Here is a 17,309-nt window from a genome sequence, read left to right as displayed (position 1 = left end):
TACACCCCTACACCCTCCCCCCCCACACACACACACAACTTGCTCTGTCCCCTGGCAGAAGGCAGCCCAGCTTGTGTGAGTTGTAAACGGAAATCAATGAGCTCTTCAAAGAACCCTGAAATCCCTTTATCAACATGCACTCACATAGCAAGAGCCATGAGGATGGGAATCGATACATCTCCTAATCCTGAAGCCCAGTGCTTGGCAGCAACCCAAGGACCAAGCCAGCTGCAACATGGCAACTCATCAGAGACTGTCTGCCTGGCTTCCTGTGACCTCACTGTAACCTAAGAGCTTTCTTCCAGTGGTGATGCTGTGCTGGCTTGTCCTCTGGGCCAAGGGTCTCCTGGCACTTCTGTGGAACCCCACAAACAGGAAGCAAGTCAATGCCTCTTAACAGCCAGTTCTTGAACTTGTCTGCTTCATTGAGCTTCCCTGCTGGCATGCTTTCTCCCTGGCTGGGTCTTCATGACTTCTACACAGCATTTTGACTGCCCAGCAAGTATTAGTGATGCTGTCTTTCTTGACTTGACTCTCACCCTTCTGGGCTGACCAGTCCTGTTTCATGCACCCCAATTTTTCTCCAGCTGCAATTTTAACTTCTGTAATCTCGCTTTGTGTATTTTTAAATTTTCTGTATTCAGGCAAAACTTTTTCATTACTGGAAAATATAAATACTGAATATATAGTCAGCAAGTTTGGTATAACCGAGTCTCAGTCATGATATAGAATTCCCACTACCTATAAGTTCTCTCCTAAACCTAAATATTCATTCCCTTTCCCTGGAGTTAAACAGTGCTCTAATGTTTACCTTCCCTTGTTATTGAAACACAAACATATAGTATGTGTTTTTTTTTATGTCCAGTTTCTTTTACTTAACATAATGTTTTGAAATTGCTTCATATTATTAAGTGTACTGCTAGTTAATTGGATTTTCTTATGGGGGTGTAGTTTTGATTACTGCACTGGTTAGTTTTTATTGTCAACTTGACAGAACATAGAGTTACTTGGGAAGAGAACTTTCATTTAAGAACTACCTTTTAGCAGAGGTCATATCTGTGAAAAAAAATGCCTTAATTGATGACTGATGTAGGGGGGCTCAGTCTACTCTGGACAGCACCATCCTTAGGCCAATGGGCCTGGGCTATATAAGAAAGAAAGGTGAGCATGATCCAGAGAACAAGCCTGTCAACAGCATTCATTCTTCCATAGTTTCTGCTTGAGTTACTCCCTCAAGTTTTTTCTCTGACTTTCTTCGATGATGAAATGTGACCTGGAAGTGTAAGTTGAAATAAACCCTTTCCTCTCCAAGTTGTTTTTGATCTAGGTGTTTAGCATAGTCATCTAGGACAATTACTGAACAATATTTCAGTACACAAATATGCTTAAAAATTTACAATATGTCTGGTCTTTTGAGTCCACCATCTGAACTCTTTAACAAACAAGAATAGCCATTCTGGGTTCAATAACATGGGAAACGGATACCAGAAGGTCTGTAAGAGCCTAAGAATGGAACCCCACCAGCTTACCCTTCCAACACAGCTGAAGTGGTATCAATACCTAGTCATTCCATGATCCCATATCAACTCTTCATCTGCATCACAAATGCCCCAGCAAAGCTTTACACAGGCCTCTGTTACCATTTTTATAACTTTATGTCACGTTGTCTCTTTTAAGAACTAATTCTACCTCCTAACTTAGTCAACTGTGAACTCAAATCTAAGGGTGATATTTTATTCTGCTAAATGGACATAGTAAGAAACCTATACCTGAGTTCTTATCTTTATGCCCATAGATAAATGTATTTCTCAACCTTCATCATAGAAGCTTCTTTTTATGGTATGTGGTGATTAATACAGAGATCTACAAACAGCCAATGTGCAGAAAATAAGATTGTAGAGTATTCAGTTTTAAATGGGACATCTATAACATGCCCTTTCCCCTCAGGGCTGGGGGATCATTGGGGGAAAAATGGATGGGGCAGGGGATGATGAGGCCCCATTAGCAACTGGTGATAGCTACAAACCTATTAGCAACTGATGACTGCTTGTCAAGGAAAAATCACTTTTCTTTAGGGATGCAGGCCCTGGAAGGCCGCTCATATACATACATGCATCAGTAAATAAATGCTGTGGGTATTAGAGTATATTTTAAAACACATGGTATTGGAAAAGAAATATGGGGGTGGTATAAGAGAGGAATTAGAGGAGAGATAACAGGGCTGGATTTGTTCAAACACACTATATACATGTATGACTATTAAAGTTTTTAAAAACTAAGAAACAAAATACAATGTGTATATTGGCTTTGCATCCTTAGTGCCTACCACAGTCATTACAATTTCATGCTATAAATTAATATACAAAGAAAGAGATGACTATCCAGATTGTTGGGAATGTGGATGGATGAAGGAAATGAAGAACAGGGGTGTATCGCCTGCTTTTTGGCAATCCTCAAAAGAAGCAGGGCAGTGATTTTCATCTCTGCCTTACATATCATTGGTCCTTGTAACTCACATTAATTTGACCAAGAGTCAAATACCTGAGAAACATCTATAATAGGTGGATCTCCCCAGCCATCACAGACTGCTTTTCCACTGCTTTCAAAACAGTTTTTATAAGACCCAGAAATTAGGCAGAGTTGGCGTTCATCTCCAGCCACAGAACTTAAAAATCAGTGTGGACAAGGAGAGACTCTTCCCTGTATGGACAGGACCAGTCCAAGTGAACGGCGGTGATGAAGCTGCTGGGAGAAGGGCTCAATATAGCCCTGGAGGTAACTAAAAGGTGGCATCCAGCCAATTAGAGAGCTCTGGAACACTGTGAATAGCAGTTAGTACTCAGCTGTTTCTCACCCACCTCTCAGATGGTCCCAGCAGGAAACAAGTCTGCGGCTGTCATGTTTATAGCTAATTAATGTTTATTTATACTTTTAAACAAGCCTTTCACCTGTCACACTTTAAAATGAATGCCGCGCTCTTCAATTAAAGATTGTCAGAGCAGAAAGGAATCCTGTTCTGTGGTGGGTTTAATATGTGCATGTGTTTCTTCTGTTCTTAATCGCTCTCTTCTCCTGGAGGCTAAAGCTTCCCACACAGACAAACATCCATTCTCCAGCTTCCAGCCATGAGATTGGAGCCTTGCTATGTAGAGCTTGTTGAAGACAATCACCAGCAGAGATTACACTGCCTCCTTGGGTGAAGCAGACATGACAGCAGCACGATGTTGTACATTTAATTTAGATTCTTAGGAGTGGGAACACATGTTGTTCCATGTGCAAAAGAGAAGCTGACTAGGCAAATCCGGGGCAGTGGATGTTTGCAGGTTTTAAGGAATAGTCTGTCTCTTGATAGGCTCTGGGATATAAGCCTTTAAACCCTTGGAATATTCTGCTGGATAAGAGGATCTTTCATTGGCTGGGGATTTGGGCAGTGCCAGATGATCAAAGCTAGTAGTGTGAGTTTTGGTGCAAGATTTGAACCTCGAGGTGTGAGTTTGACTTCTGAGGAGGATGGATGTGGAGTGAAGGATTAGCCACGGGAAGCACTTCATGGTTACGAAGCTGATCATCTCCCCCAAAATTTATCTGAACCTACTTGTGGTAGACCCTGTGATATTTGAATGCACGTATGGAATTTGGGGTGATCAAATCATGGTAATTGATATATCTATACCTTCATAATCACATTGTGTTTGGAGCCTCTGAAATTCTAAGACATGTAAGTTCTTGTGAATTTGCAGTCAGTCCACTGTGTGGAGAAACAGCCGAGCTCCTATGCTGCTGTGCTTTGGGTCTATTATCCAACTTTCCTCCTCCTTTTTTCCCCCCTGCTTCCTCTGTCACTTGCTACTAATAGCTATTCTATATTGAAATTGACACTTTAAGCATCCACAAATAAATGGGAACTGGGAGTATTTGTCTTTCATACTATTTTTTAATTTTTAAGAATATAGGAGTGTTATGCATTCTTATTTAATCATTATTTATCATATACATGTATTGAATTCCACACTGTACTGCATTAATAAAAATAATTACAATAATAGAATTAGGACAAAAATACCCTTAACATCAAATTCAGGTGAAATTACCTAACTGGTAGTTACACTCTTGCCAGAGAATTAGGCTGTCCATCAAGCTCTATTGGAAGAGGGCACTTACACCAGCTCCCTCATAGATACTCCAAGGGTACCTTTTCAGGTGTCTATTTTAATATATTTCCTTTTACCATAAGATATTATACATACAAATTATGGCTATATTGAGTTCCATGAGTCCTGAAGAATTTTTCCACCTGGAGGTTGATACCCTTAACACACTCTCTCAAAGAGTAAGTCACAAAGAGAGGCTATACTTCAGCATCAAAAAGAACCACAATGGAACTGAGTCTCTATACTGCTGTGTACATTTGAATGGCCTTATGAAAAGCACTTTATGTATTGATCTTGACATTTGAGTACAAATCTACATTACACATTCCTGCACCTTTCCAGGACTCTCCTAATCACAGAGTAGAAACTTTAGAGAGTGGGTTATAATAGAATTGTCCATTCTGATGTTCCTTCACTCTTAGTTAAGCTCTACATGTGGACAGTTGTTCCCACACTTCTGTAGATGAATCTGCTCACAGTTTGTAGACAACACATGAGCATTCACATAGACCACTCTCTTGTCATCTCTTCTCTCTTATCTGCAGCTAAGGCCTCTCATTTCAACTTGTCTGGTATTTTTTGCATAGTACCTGGGACTGGAAAGGAAATCCTAACATATGAAACAACCTAGAACAGTGCTAGATTTGTCTTGGAAAATGTATTAGTTGAATCTAAATATGAACACTTAGATTTTTTTCCCACCCATCTAATGGGTATGTGTAGGGAGGCGCCATTCTAAGATGGCGTTGGCTTCCTGGTAGCCTAGCTGTAAACAACTCCATATTTGGCTATGCTCTCGGGACTACGTGTCCTGTGACCTGTGCATGCACGGGTATGGTAATCGACCTTATGTCCTCAGCCTATCCCATGGCTCCCCGTGCTAGCATTCTGGCGGGACCCAATCACAGTACGGCACGTTTGCCTGATTCCCTATATAAGCAGCGGCAGTTTAGTCCTTGGGGCCCCTCACCTCGCGCTCTCCCTTAACCAAGAGGCACTCCAATAAAGTGTGATCTGAGAAGAATCCTCACGTGGTGGTCGTTCTTCCTCGCTGGCTGAGGAGCACGCTGCAGGTATGTACATTTTTTTTCTAGTTTAATAATGTATAAATAAAACTAGAAAACTTTAGGTCACGAAAATGTAATTAACTTTCTATTTTGCCCAGTTTTCACCAATGAGTATTGAACCATTGCTCTGAACCTATTATGAGGTGAATTGTATCTTTGCAAAAATATTTGTTGCAATTCTAATCCCTGGTGCCTAGGAATACAACCTTATACAGAAGGAGCATCTTAACAAGAGGAAGAATGCTGAGATCAAACCAAACAACTGTTCCAATTCAATGATGAACATTCTTAGAAGAGGGAATGAGGACCATCAGACACCAAGCTCAGATGGCCCTATGAAGACATAGGCATTGACTCAGATAGGCCACCATAAACCAAAGACTGCTAAGCATTGCTGGTAACCACAATACATCTGCAAGAGAAGCAGGTATTTTTTTCTAAAGCCTCCAGCATTAGAACAGCTTGCCATCTTTTTGATTGTAGGCTGCCAGCCTCCAGAAACATAATATGAGGAGTTATATTCTTGTAAGCTGTCCCGTGTATGGTCGGTAGTTTGATACAAAAACTGTTATAATAAGCCCCTCATTAAAGTTGTCACATACGTTTTTCCCCTTTGTTTTTCTTGCCTGGTCAGCTGATAAGCTGCCTCCTGGGGGAGTAAAAGGAACCTGGTAATAGCATGAAAAGAAGGAAGTGACTCACCACAGGCCCCCGGCCAATGCTGCTCAGATAGTGTAGGAGACCTTTGGCATGGTAGATGGTTGGCTGAAGATGAGCTTGGGGAAGAAGCCACTGTCTATTGAGATCCTCGCCCCTCAGTGAGCATCTGTGACTGTGGGAAACAACAATAAGCAAAGAAATAGACATTTAGGAGAAAAATAGCTTTATAGAATAAAACCCCAGCAGACAAACAAACTAATGAATCCAACTTCTCTCTGACTCCTGCCCAGTTGCCATCAGCTCCAGATGTCCAGGAAGCTGCAGATCTGTCCTTTAAGTGTCCAGAGTGGCTTAGTTATTTACAGCTGCTAAAAGAACCAGAAACTGCACTCGACTTAATACTGGGTTAATAGAATTTTAAGACAAATTTGGGAAACACAATTTCCCTCTGTATATACCAATTAAAAACAAATTCAATGTGTGACTCTCTAGGTCTGTCAGTTCTACAAACAATTAATTCAAACTCAGGATAGCACACTGGGTATGGTGAAATACAATATTTCTAGCTGACGCAGTAAATTTGTGAAACTCAATACTATTGCATCTCAGTGAAGAAACTGGAGCCTAAAATCAACTAAATGAGTGACCCAAGATATGTAACCAAAGGCTTTACACCCATGTCTCTTTGCCTATAGCCTACATGCCCCTTCTCTGTTTCATTGTTTCTCTCCCTAGCCATGGGAAATTCCTGAAAGCTATCAGAACTAGAAGGAGCTCAGGGTCACATATTCTCTGGGTACATTCATAATCAAAGCTACCATGTTAGTTTCAAAAGTGACTCAACTTCTGAACCAGGAGGCAAAGCTTCCAGGTAGAGTCATCTTATGAGCCAAAGACAACTGGAAAGTTTACCAGAAGCAGCCCATCCAGAGGACATGTCCCTGATGGTTTTGGTATGATATCATTTACCCTACACAGTAAACAAGCAAGGTGCCACAGGTTGAGGGGGTCAACACAACATCTCCATCACCAGAACGGCCACAAGTAAATCCCTCCTACTAGTACCTTCCAATCTCCACCACAATGGAACTGCTTAGCTTCTTCTGTGCAAGTATGCCTGATACACATTTGACTAAGCTCCCATATTTAATCTATCAATTCCCACATATTTCACTTTCAGCGGGTCAGCCCAGCACCCAAAGTTTTATACATTCCCAAGCTAAGGAATTCCATTCATTTTTGCTCTACCCTTAGTCAGAGTCCTTACAGAACCATTTTTGAGAAATTTGTATTAATATTATTTTTATTTATTTTGTCCTCCTCATTAGTCTGGAAGAAATGTGGGCTTCCTGAGGGCAAGAATAATCTTTAGTGCCATCAAAATTCCAAAACAAAATATGTCAGCCAACCACATAAGAATGTGTAATGATACTTGTCAACAAGCTAACTTGGATGGTGGTATGTGTGCAAGTTTTACAAGGTTCCATCTCTAGATGATTGGCTACCATTAATCAATAGGCATAAGAGAGGGGAAATCGGTTAATCAGTTCTTTCTAGGGGTAAGGCTCTCCATGATTTAATCAATCTAAAGTGGTCAGTCCTAAATCCTAGTACATATGAGCAAACTAAATGGACTCAGTAAGGTGTGTGTGTGTGTGTAGTGTGTGTGTGTGTGTGTGTGTGTGTGTGTGTGTGTGTAAAAATAATGATAATAAAAAAGAGGTTACGAATTTGGAAGGAATATGAGAGGAAATGGGAGAAGTGAAAAGGAGAGAGGAGTGAATATGATGGAAATACCTAACTCATATATTAAATTCTCAAAATATATGAAAATTTAAATTATATAAAGAACTGTGTCAGAATTGATATTCAGTAAACAATATAGAAAAAACTCATGCTCTGACATTTAAATATAGAAGCAGACACATTTTCTGTCTTGAAGCCACTGCCCTATTACAATGAATCTTGGAGATGAAAAGGCTTAGGCTCCTTCTTGCAATATTTCAGTCTCCATGATCTGAACTCTTCTTTAGACATTAGTTTCTAGTTGCTTATAATCTCTCTCTTAGAGCTCACTAGAAATTGAAGATCTTTAGTCATTCATTTATCCTGATTTCGCTATAAAATATTTTGACTTGAGTGGCTAGGAATGTAGCTAACTTGGTAACAGTGTTTGCCTAAGCATGCAAGAAGGTCAAGGTGTGGGAGCTCATGCCCCTAATTTCAACTCTCAGGAAGAAGAGGTGGGGAGATCAGAAGTTCAAGGTTATCATTGGCTACATAGCAACAGCTAATTTTTAATGCCAATAGCAGTGTAAAGGAAGAACCTGCCAGACTTGATCTTGGCATATTTGCTGCATTTCAATTAGTTTTTCTTAAGTCAAGGCATCCAAAAGCCTGAAGACACTTTAATAGCTCTGTGATTTTCTTGCCATGACCTGGATTCTTATCAACAGTGCAGATTTTATTTTTTCTGTGACAGTGACTATGATGAAACGATCTAAGTTTCTTTCAAAGCATTCCTGTTTATTTAAACAAAGTGTGTGTGTTGTTATGTATGCAGCAGCCAACAATCCAGCAGTTCTCTCTCCCTCTTCTTTCCCTCAGCTCCATGGAGACCAAGTTCAGGGGCGACATCTTCACAAAAAGTTCATAGGTTACCACACAACAGAAACACAATTCTGAACCATAGTTTGCAAAAATAGAAAAAGTAAAATTCTGTATGGCAGCTAGAAATCACCCAAGTTTTGATTAAGAAATCATAGTTCCAATGTCTAGTTCTTTCACGATGTATGGGATTTGGAGACCTCATTTAGAGTCACTATTCCTACATGGAAAAATCAAATACATTTAACCTGCTTTTCCAAGGTTATCATCATCATGGACATCATTGTCATGCATCATCAGAGTCCTCTCCAGGATTATTTTGATAATCAAATGAAATGATATCTAACATCTGTGTTTTCAGGGAAAATTAGCTGCATAATCCTGTACCTATCTATGTCTTCCCGTGTAACATGTGACTATACCCACAGCTATATCCATTCCCACACATGACTCTATCCATCACTTCATTCACATCTGCAATGGTTAGGGATGCACAGCACAACTGTGACTATGTCCATTGTTTTCGTGCCTTATGCAATCTATACTGCCTATGAAAAATAGTTAGGTACCAATATGCAAGGTGAATTGAAGAGAGTAGAACTTTGGCCAGGGACCACTGAGAAGAGGCTGTGATCCACTTTGAGGTTCATTTGATTTAAGCACACTTCATAGTGGAGGCAGTGAGATGGAACAGAAAAGAATTAATCAAAAAAATTAGAAAAGGATTACCAATTATTCTTTAGGCTACTAGCCAGGGATAAGGGAGGAGAAGGCATACTAGATTATTTGTGACCTGCATGTGAAGAAGAGTTGTGTACAGTTAAAATAATATAGAAGTTAGGGAGCTGTTAGTTTAGGGCAAGTTTTCTTTGGTAGCTGTTTGTTTTCTAGGATAAAGAAACTGAACCATCCCAGTGGCATAGCTAGGCCTGCAGAATTGAGAAGCACAAATGCTTGCATTTATATTCAGGCCTGCATGTGTGGCTGTGATTTGGAGGTATCTCTGTGTGTGCCTATGGCTTTGATAGTTCTGACAGCTCAGCGACTGCAAAGGACCACAATGGATACTACACCTACCTTGAGAGCTTTTTCTTTTATACCAAGTCTATTTGCTCCCAATCTGCAAATCCATTTGGCATTTTATGTTAATGACACCTGAGATCCCTGTCGTCCCAGGAGCTGCTGCTGCTCATCACAGGGATTTGTTTTAAGCATGCAAAGATGAAATGTACCCCATCTTATTATCTACTGTAGCATCTCTGCAATGTCAGCTGCCGCTTCAATGTGCACAGAATTAGCAGATGGACAGTGATGATGGGCTGGCAAGACATTCAGAGCCTGTAATTTCTGAAAAGGGGTCATCCCTCAAATAGAGTTTGATGTCTTGCTTTACTTACAGGAAGAGTAAGTAGTGATCAGTGCTCTTCTTCCACACTGAAAATGGCAAACTTCTTTCACAGGGAAAAAAATTACATACTTTCTGTTCTCACAGGTAATATGACATAACTAGTTCTCCGCAGTCTCTCTCTCTCTCTCTCTCTCTCTCTCTCTCTCTCTCTCTCTCTCTCTCTCTCTTTCCTTCCTCCCTCCTTCTGTCCCTCCCTCCTTCCTTTCTTTCCCCATCCCCCTGACAAGTTCTCCTATATTCCAGACTGGCTTCAAATTTTCTATGTAGCCAAGGAGGGCTTTGAACTTCTGATTCTCTTGTCTTGCCTCCTGAGTGCATGTGTCACTATCCTAGTTTACTATATTCTGGGGATCAAAATTCAGACTTCACACATACTAGGCTAGCACTCTACCAACCATACTACATCTCCAGCATAGCCTTCCATACTTTTTGAGCTTTAGTTTTAATAACCTCGTTTATAATAAAATTTGGATGCAGAAAGTGAGTTACCTCAGGATACCCATATATCCAGATGTTGTAATTTTACCTTGAAATGCCTGCATCCCAGGAAAACCCTCAAAACACAAATCACTTTGTCTCCCAGTCTAGATCTGTAATGAGAACTAGAGTTATGGAGTCAAGATGCCTGACCAAAATGGGACCTCATTATTTTGTATTAGCTTTAGAATGTTCTGTGTATTTGTTTATTTCGGAAGCCAAGTCTCAAGTAGGTCAGAGTGGCTCCGAACGCACCATAGTCAATGACGGTCTTGAACAATTAATGTCCTGCCTCTACTTCCTGAATGCTAAGATTTCAAGAATGTGCCACCACACCCAGTTTGGTTTATGCACTCTTTGTGATCAAACAAAAGACTTCATGTAGGCTGGTACTCAACCAACTGAGCTGCATCCCAAATTCCTAATGTTGAAATGTTGAGTATTTCTAGGTAAAACCTTCACCTTCAGTGCTTATTCTTATCATGAGTGCTTCACATATACACTATCCACCTGCTCTTTCAGGCACTCACATCCTGTATCCAAAAAGTCACTATCCTTGAAAAATAATACACAGGATTTCTGTTGATGTGCTATTTGTTTAGATTATAATCTGAAAGAAGAGAAGATAATAAATGGGTCAAGATTTCTGGGAAAAATGAGATGGAATCTGGAAAGGTAGAAACATTATTAAATTTGAAAAGATTATTGAACATTGTTAAATTTCATAATTGAAACTTTGGTGTTGTACATATCCTCTTTAAAAACAAAGAAAAACTAGCCACAAGTGGTAGCACATTATTATGATACTAAAACATGGGAGATGAAGGTAGATGGGTCAGAAATTTAAGGTTACCCTCAGCTGTATAGTAACAGCTTGGGTGGCTTGGGTTAAGTCATGAAAGTTTATATAACAAAAAGGAAAACAAGTAGAAAGAGAATACTCACTTGCTATTCATAAAATATGGCTAGTTTGTACCTAGACCAAAGCTTCCCGGGTAAAATTGAGAAGTACTGAGTCAGTAGGACCAGAGTAACATTTTTAACTACATGGCCACTGAATATGACCAACTACCTGACATTCTGAATAGTGAATAAGCTTAATCATCAGCTAGCTTAGAGTCATGCTTTTCTTTCTGTATTTCATCTCTTTTTTTCTTTTCAGGTAGTCTAATTATCTAACGCAGGTTGCCTTCCAATTCACAACCTCTTAAGTGCTGTAAGTCCAAGTATGTTACTACCAGGTCCAGCTTCTCAAAATCATATTTTCAGCACTAATTATAGATCATATTTATCAGGTAACAATAAAGATCACTATGACATTGGAAAACAAATATTGTAATCCATAACTTCAGAAAGAAGTATGTGAACTACCAGGACTCTTGCAGCAAAATATGAGCCATAAATAGGAAAATAAAGGGAGAACATGCATCCCTTTCTAAAAGAGAATTCATAAAACTCAGTCAGATAAAAAGATGATTCAAAAATTCCCCTATCCATCTATGCCTGAACAATGGAGAGCCAGTAGCCAGCAGGCTAACTAGATGACGCCAGGCTTGCTAGGAAGGAAACCCAGCATAAAGAGCTTTAGAGTCTTAGGAGAAGCAGGTTGTTTGGGATTTAGAAAGCACCTTCATCAGCCCAAGCATTATCTCCACACTGGGAGGAATGAAGGCGCAGAAGGAAAACATATGCAAAAGCTCAGAGAAGGATGGAAGCTTCTAGAAACTGACAGCACAGGTTGAGGCACAGTCGTCCAGATACTGCCCCCAAAGATTTCCAAATGAACATTTCTCAAGTGGACAGAGAGGAATAAAAAGAAAGAAAATAAAAATCAAATTAATTTCAGGGTCATTTGAAAGCTCAAAACAAGCAGGGTTTTGAGGAACATTTTGTTGTGCTCAGGTTATTATCTATAGCTCAAAATGCTTAGTTAAAATTGGAGAGCAGAAGAGACAAAGCAAGTTGTTCTCCCGCAACTCCAGGAACACAGGAATGAGTTCACACAGGCTGATCAAATCATAGTCCAAGAATGCCAAAGCCTCAGGGGTGTTCAACCTTTTGGTCATTGTGACATGATGTCATCTACAAAGTCCATGCTTGAGAACTGTCAATCAAAAGTCACAGAAAGGTCTCATAATGTTTTAAATGAGTTTTTATTTTGGCCTTGGACTGCATTCATACCTGTCCTTGGCTACATAGAGCCTGCTAATCAAATACTGAACGTGCTAGATGGACCAGACAACAGATTTCAGTTTAACTCCATCTTTACTAATGAAAATATGCAGAGGCTGGGGGAATCTCTCAGTTAATAAAGTACTGGCCTTGTAGGTATTATGACCTACATTTGGTCCACAGAACCCACATACATAAAAATAGTGGGTATCCTGGCACATTCCTCTAACCTAAGCACTTAAAGGTAGACACAGAAGGATCTCCATGGCTTGCTAACTAGGCAGTCTAGCCTAATTGATAAGGATCAGGCCAATAAGAGATTTTTGTCCCAAAGGAGGTGATAGTGTTCCTGTGGATGACAATTAAAGTTTTCTCAGAGCCCCCAGGCACATACACACACACACACACACACACACACACACACACACACACACACACGAATATACACACATATGAAGAGAAATACTCAGTTGAAATTTTAACACAAGTCAATCAAAGCATAAGTTAGTTGTTCCTTATGCTTTCTTTTCCTCCAAAAGTCTCCATCCATCAGTAGCAACTACAGCACTCTGAGTCCCATTCCCGAATTGCTTTCATTTGAATAAGGCTGCACAGTAAAGGAAAGATGTAGCACTTCACATAGGACAGAAGGAAAGCAAGGAAGTTAACCTTTAGAAATGGAACCATGTCCTTTATAAAGGGCATCATTGCCCTGCACTGGAGGGAATTAGAGCATATGATATTTAGAATCTCAGTCTCACCTGGAGCAGAGGCAGCTCAAGGAGTGTGCACGGTGACCCTCCCCTGCAACAACACACACCTGCAAACTCTTCTTCCTACTATTATGTTAGTGTCTTACGTGTTGTTTTTTGTTTTTTGGTTTTTTTCAAGTTTCTTTGTGTAGCTTTGCACCTTTCCTGGAGCTCACTTGGTAGCCCAGGCTGGCCTCAAACTCACAGAGATCCGCCTGGCTCTGCCTCCCAAGTGCTGGGATTAAAGGCGTGCGCCACCACCGCCCGGCTTCTTACGTGTTTTTAATTTGAAAATCAATACAGAACATTTAAATGCAGTTTCTCCTATTACATAAGCCTGATTTCACAAAAGCAAACTTCAAACAAAACAATTCAAAAGAATTATACCTGCCAGTGGGGAGGAGGAGCCTAAAATGTCAGTCATATCCATCAAGGATATGTGGTCAGTTCATTCTCATTTTCACACAGGTTTTGATATCACATAAAAATACATACATGTTTACTGAAACCATTGATACCCAAGGCATATGTTTCTAAATGCTTGCCTTGAGACAAGTGAAGGTGTGTGAAGAATCCATTCAACCCCCTTGCTAATGAACAGTGATGGCTTAGGTTGCACCACCAATGCTGAGGCTATCCAAGTGCCATCACCAATTGCAAGTGACTTGCAGTTCACACTTAGCATTGCTTACTAGACAAGAGTAAATTATTTAGCTTCTAAAATTTTAAATATTTCATTAATCCTTGCAAAAGTGTTAGAATCAAGGATAGTAGACTAAGACTTCAAAATCAAAAACTAATGATTACTTCTATACCACAAAAACTCTGAAAAATTCAAGTTCTGATACAGTTAAGAAAATAAGGATTGATGTATATAATGTATTCACAAACACAGCACAACACACACAATACAACATATACACAATACAACATGTACAAAATACAACATGTACACACACAGCATAATATATACAATCAGATATGTACACATAACTCAACATACAGACATACACACACATGAACATATACAACACACACACAAAAGAAGGAAGCCTCCCACTTTTACTTAATGAAGACATATCAGTGCAATTTGCACAAGATTCACTATCTCTATAACTGCTCAGCATATAACATCATTCAAAGAATCTGAGAGAGATATCAATGAAAAGAGCATTCAGGTTGGTAAAAAAGACATGAAACCATGATATACATGACATGTGTATATATATATATATATATATACATATATATACACACACACGCATGTGCTTGTCTTTGTGTGTATGATAAATATATGTGCATATAATAAATATGCAAATATACACACATCATATATGTGTAGCACATGTGCATATACCATACACACACATAGATAGATAGATAGATAGATAGATAGATAGTTAGATGGTTTTACAATGCACCTTAACAACAATGAGAACAAATAATAAAGGAAACAGACATAGCATATTAGCATGAAGAAGAAAATTTCCATGAGAAAAGCAGGTAAATTAATGTGGCAAATCCAGAAAAAAAAAGCATTACACTTTCAAAGAAGAAGAAGAAGAAGAAGAAGAAGAAGAAGAAGAAGAAGAAGAAGAAGAAGAAGAAGAAGAAGAAGAAGAAGAAGAAGAAGAAGAAGGAGAAGAAGAAAACTGTGTGAACTGATCTGGTGTAGTGACTTTCAGGATATGTAGCTATGAGTTCAAATAAAACACATGCCTTTGGAAATCAATATGGCACTTTCTTAGAAAATTGGGAATCAACCTCCCTCAAGACCCAGCTATACCACTCCTGGGCATATACACAAGGAATGCTCAATCATACCACAAAGAAACATGCTCAACTATGTTCACAGCAGCACTATTTGTAATAGCCAAAATGTGGAAACAACCTAGATGCCCTTCAATTGAAGGATGGATAAAGAAAATGTGGTATATATACACAATGGAGTACTACTCAGCAGAGAAAAACAATGACATCATGAGGTTTGCAGGTAAATGGATGGAACTGGAAAATATCATCCTGAGTGAGGTAACCCAGACTCAGAAAGACAAACATGGTATGTACTTACTCATAAGTGGATACTAAGTGTAAAGCAAAGGACTTTGTAACTCACAACTCCAGGGAGACTACCTAGTAAAGAGGACCCTAAGAAAGACACAGGGATTGCCCAATGACAAAGAAATGGATGAGATCTACATGATCAAACTGGGGGTAATGGGGGAGTGGGTAATGGAGGCCAAGGGTCAGGGAAAAGAGAGTTTAGAGGAGTGGGAGATCCCAGCTGTTTTGGGAACAGAGTGGGAAAACAAGGAAAGAGATTCCATGATAAATGAAGACCCCAGGGAATAGGAAGAAGCAGAGTGCTAGAGAGGTCCCCAGAAATCTACAAACAAATCTCCACTATAGACTACTGACAGTGGTTGAGAGAGTGCCTGAGCTGACCTACTCTGGTGATCTGATAGCTGAACACCCAAACTATCATGATTGATATTGGATAGCTCTTATCCAATGACTGATGGAAGCAGATACAGAGGTCCACAGCCAAACACCAGGCTGAGCTCCAGGAGTCCAATTGGTGAGAGAGAGGAGGGATTATATGAGCAAGAGATATTGAAACCATGACTGAAAAAAAGCACAGGGACAAATAGCCAAACTAGTGGAAACACATGAACTGTGAACCAATAGCTGAAAAGCCCCATGGAACTGGACTAGGCCCGCTGGATAAGTGAGACAGTTGATTAGCTTGAACTGTTTAGGAGGCCCCCAGGCAGTGGGACCAGGACCTGTCCTTGGTGCATGAACTGGCTTTTTGGAACCTAGGGCCTATGCTGAGATACTTTGCTCGGCTTTGGTGTAGGGAAGAAGGGACTGGACCTGACTCAACTGAATCTACCAGGCTGGACTGACTCGCCAGGGGAGACCTTGCCTTGGAGGAGGTGGAAATGGGGGGTGGATTGAGGGGGAAGGCTAGGGGGGGTGGGAGGAGGGAGGACAGGGGAATCCATGGCTGATATGTAAAATTAAATTAATTATAAAATAAAAATATTTAAAAATAAAAATAAAACACATGCAAGAATGAAGGAGAAATAAGATATATATATGCATTGATTAATTTGTGTATAAATACAGGAATGATAAATCAGAAATTAATAAAATGTATGAACTATATTGGGTAGAAATAGAGGATAAACATAAAGGATGAATAAGCAGAACTGGGGGTGGAAGGATCAGAGCAAATGATGGTTCTCAGACCACAGCTCTGAGTGCAACTCCAGCTTCTGGAACCAGGTTGGTTCTCGCGATCTCATGACAGTACATATGTACACAAGGTTACCATGGGGAGACCCCAAACATGGTATAGACACTAAAGAGGAATGTAAACCCTGTGACACATAAAAACACTGGGGAAATGCAAGGGGGGAAAGGCTCTGAGTATGTTAGTGTTACAGTTGTGTAGTACTTCATGTTGGGGATTCTCCATATTATTCCACAAGTTCATGCTAATATGCATCCATTCTCTTTGTTATTCATGCTAATCCTTATTGTCCAGGATTTTCCAGATAAACTTTGTTATCTTCAAATATATACATGTGTGTGTGTGTGTGTGTGTGTGTGTGTGTGTGTGTGTGAGAGAGAGAGAGATATGTATTTAAAACAAAATTTTAGAAGACAAAAAGAACAGGATACCTTCTGTAAACAGCAATAGGGGATTTGAGCTAAAAGTTCTGAGTCTGCATGATGTACCTTTTAGGACTGAGAAAATAAACAAATTGGGAATAATAACTATCAGGCTTCTTAAGAATTATGAATAAAGCATGGACTCTGTGATGTACTGGAATTGGTTGTCAGCATGAACTTACATTTTGGAATACACAGAGAGGCAAATAAATAAGCAGATGTTTGTGGGTGTGGGTGAGTATACATATGTATTCACATACCTATTTTATAATTCGATACACTGGTAAATGTAGAAGCAAAATGTCTTTATGGCAGGAAACATACCCAATGCAGT

The 17,309-nt window shown here is 39.7% G+C and overlaps 1 protein-coding gene across 1 annotated transcript in view; it reads right to left on the bottom strand.

Annotated features, from left to right (window-relative positions):
* Positions 1 to 17,309, bottom strand: part of Agbl1 (AGBL carboxypeptidase 1) — an 835,836-nt gene that overhangs the window by 386,370 nt on the left and 432,157 nt on the right. The window contains exon 19 of the mRNA XM_076545344.1: positions 5,921 to 6,050. Coding sequence (XP_076401459.1) covers positions 5,921 to 6,050 — 130 coding nt within the window. The remainder of the gene's footprint in view (positions 1 to 5,920; positions 6,051 to 17,309) is intronic.

Source organism: Peromyscus maniculatus, chromosome 1 (genome assembly GCF_049852395.1).
Source record: "Peromyscus maniculatus bairdii isolate BWxNUB_F1_BW_parent chromosome 1, HU_Pman_BW_mat_3.1, whole genome shotgun sequence".
Lineage (NCBI taxonomy): Eukaryota > Metazoa > Chordata > Mammalia > Rodentia > Cricetidae > Peromyscus > Peromyscus maniculatus.
The sequence above is the reverse complement of the archived record's forward strand: the minus strand, read 5'-3'. Positions and strand labels throughout refer to the sequence as shown.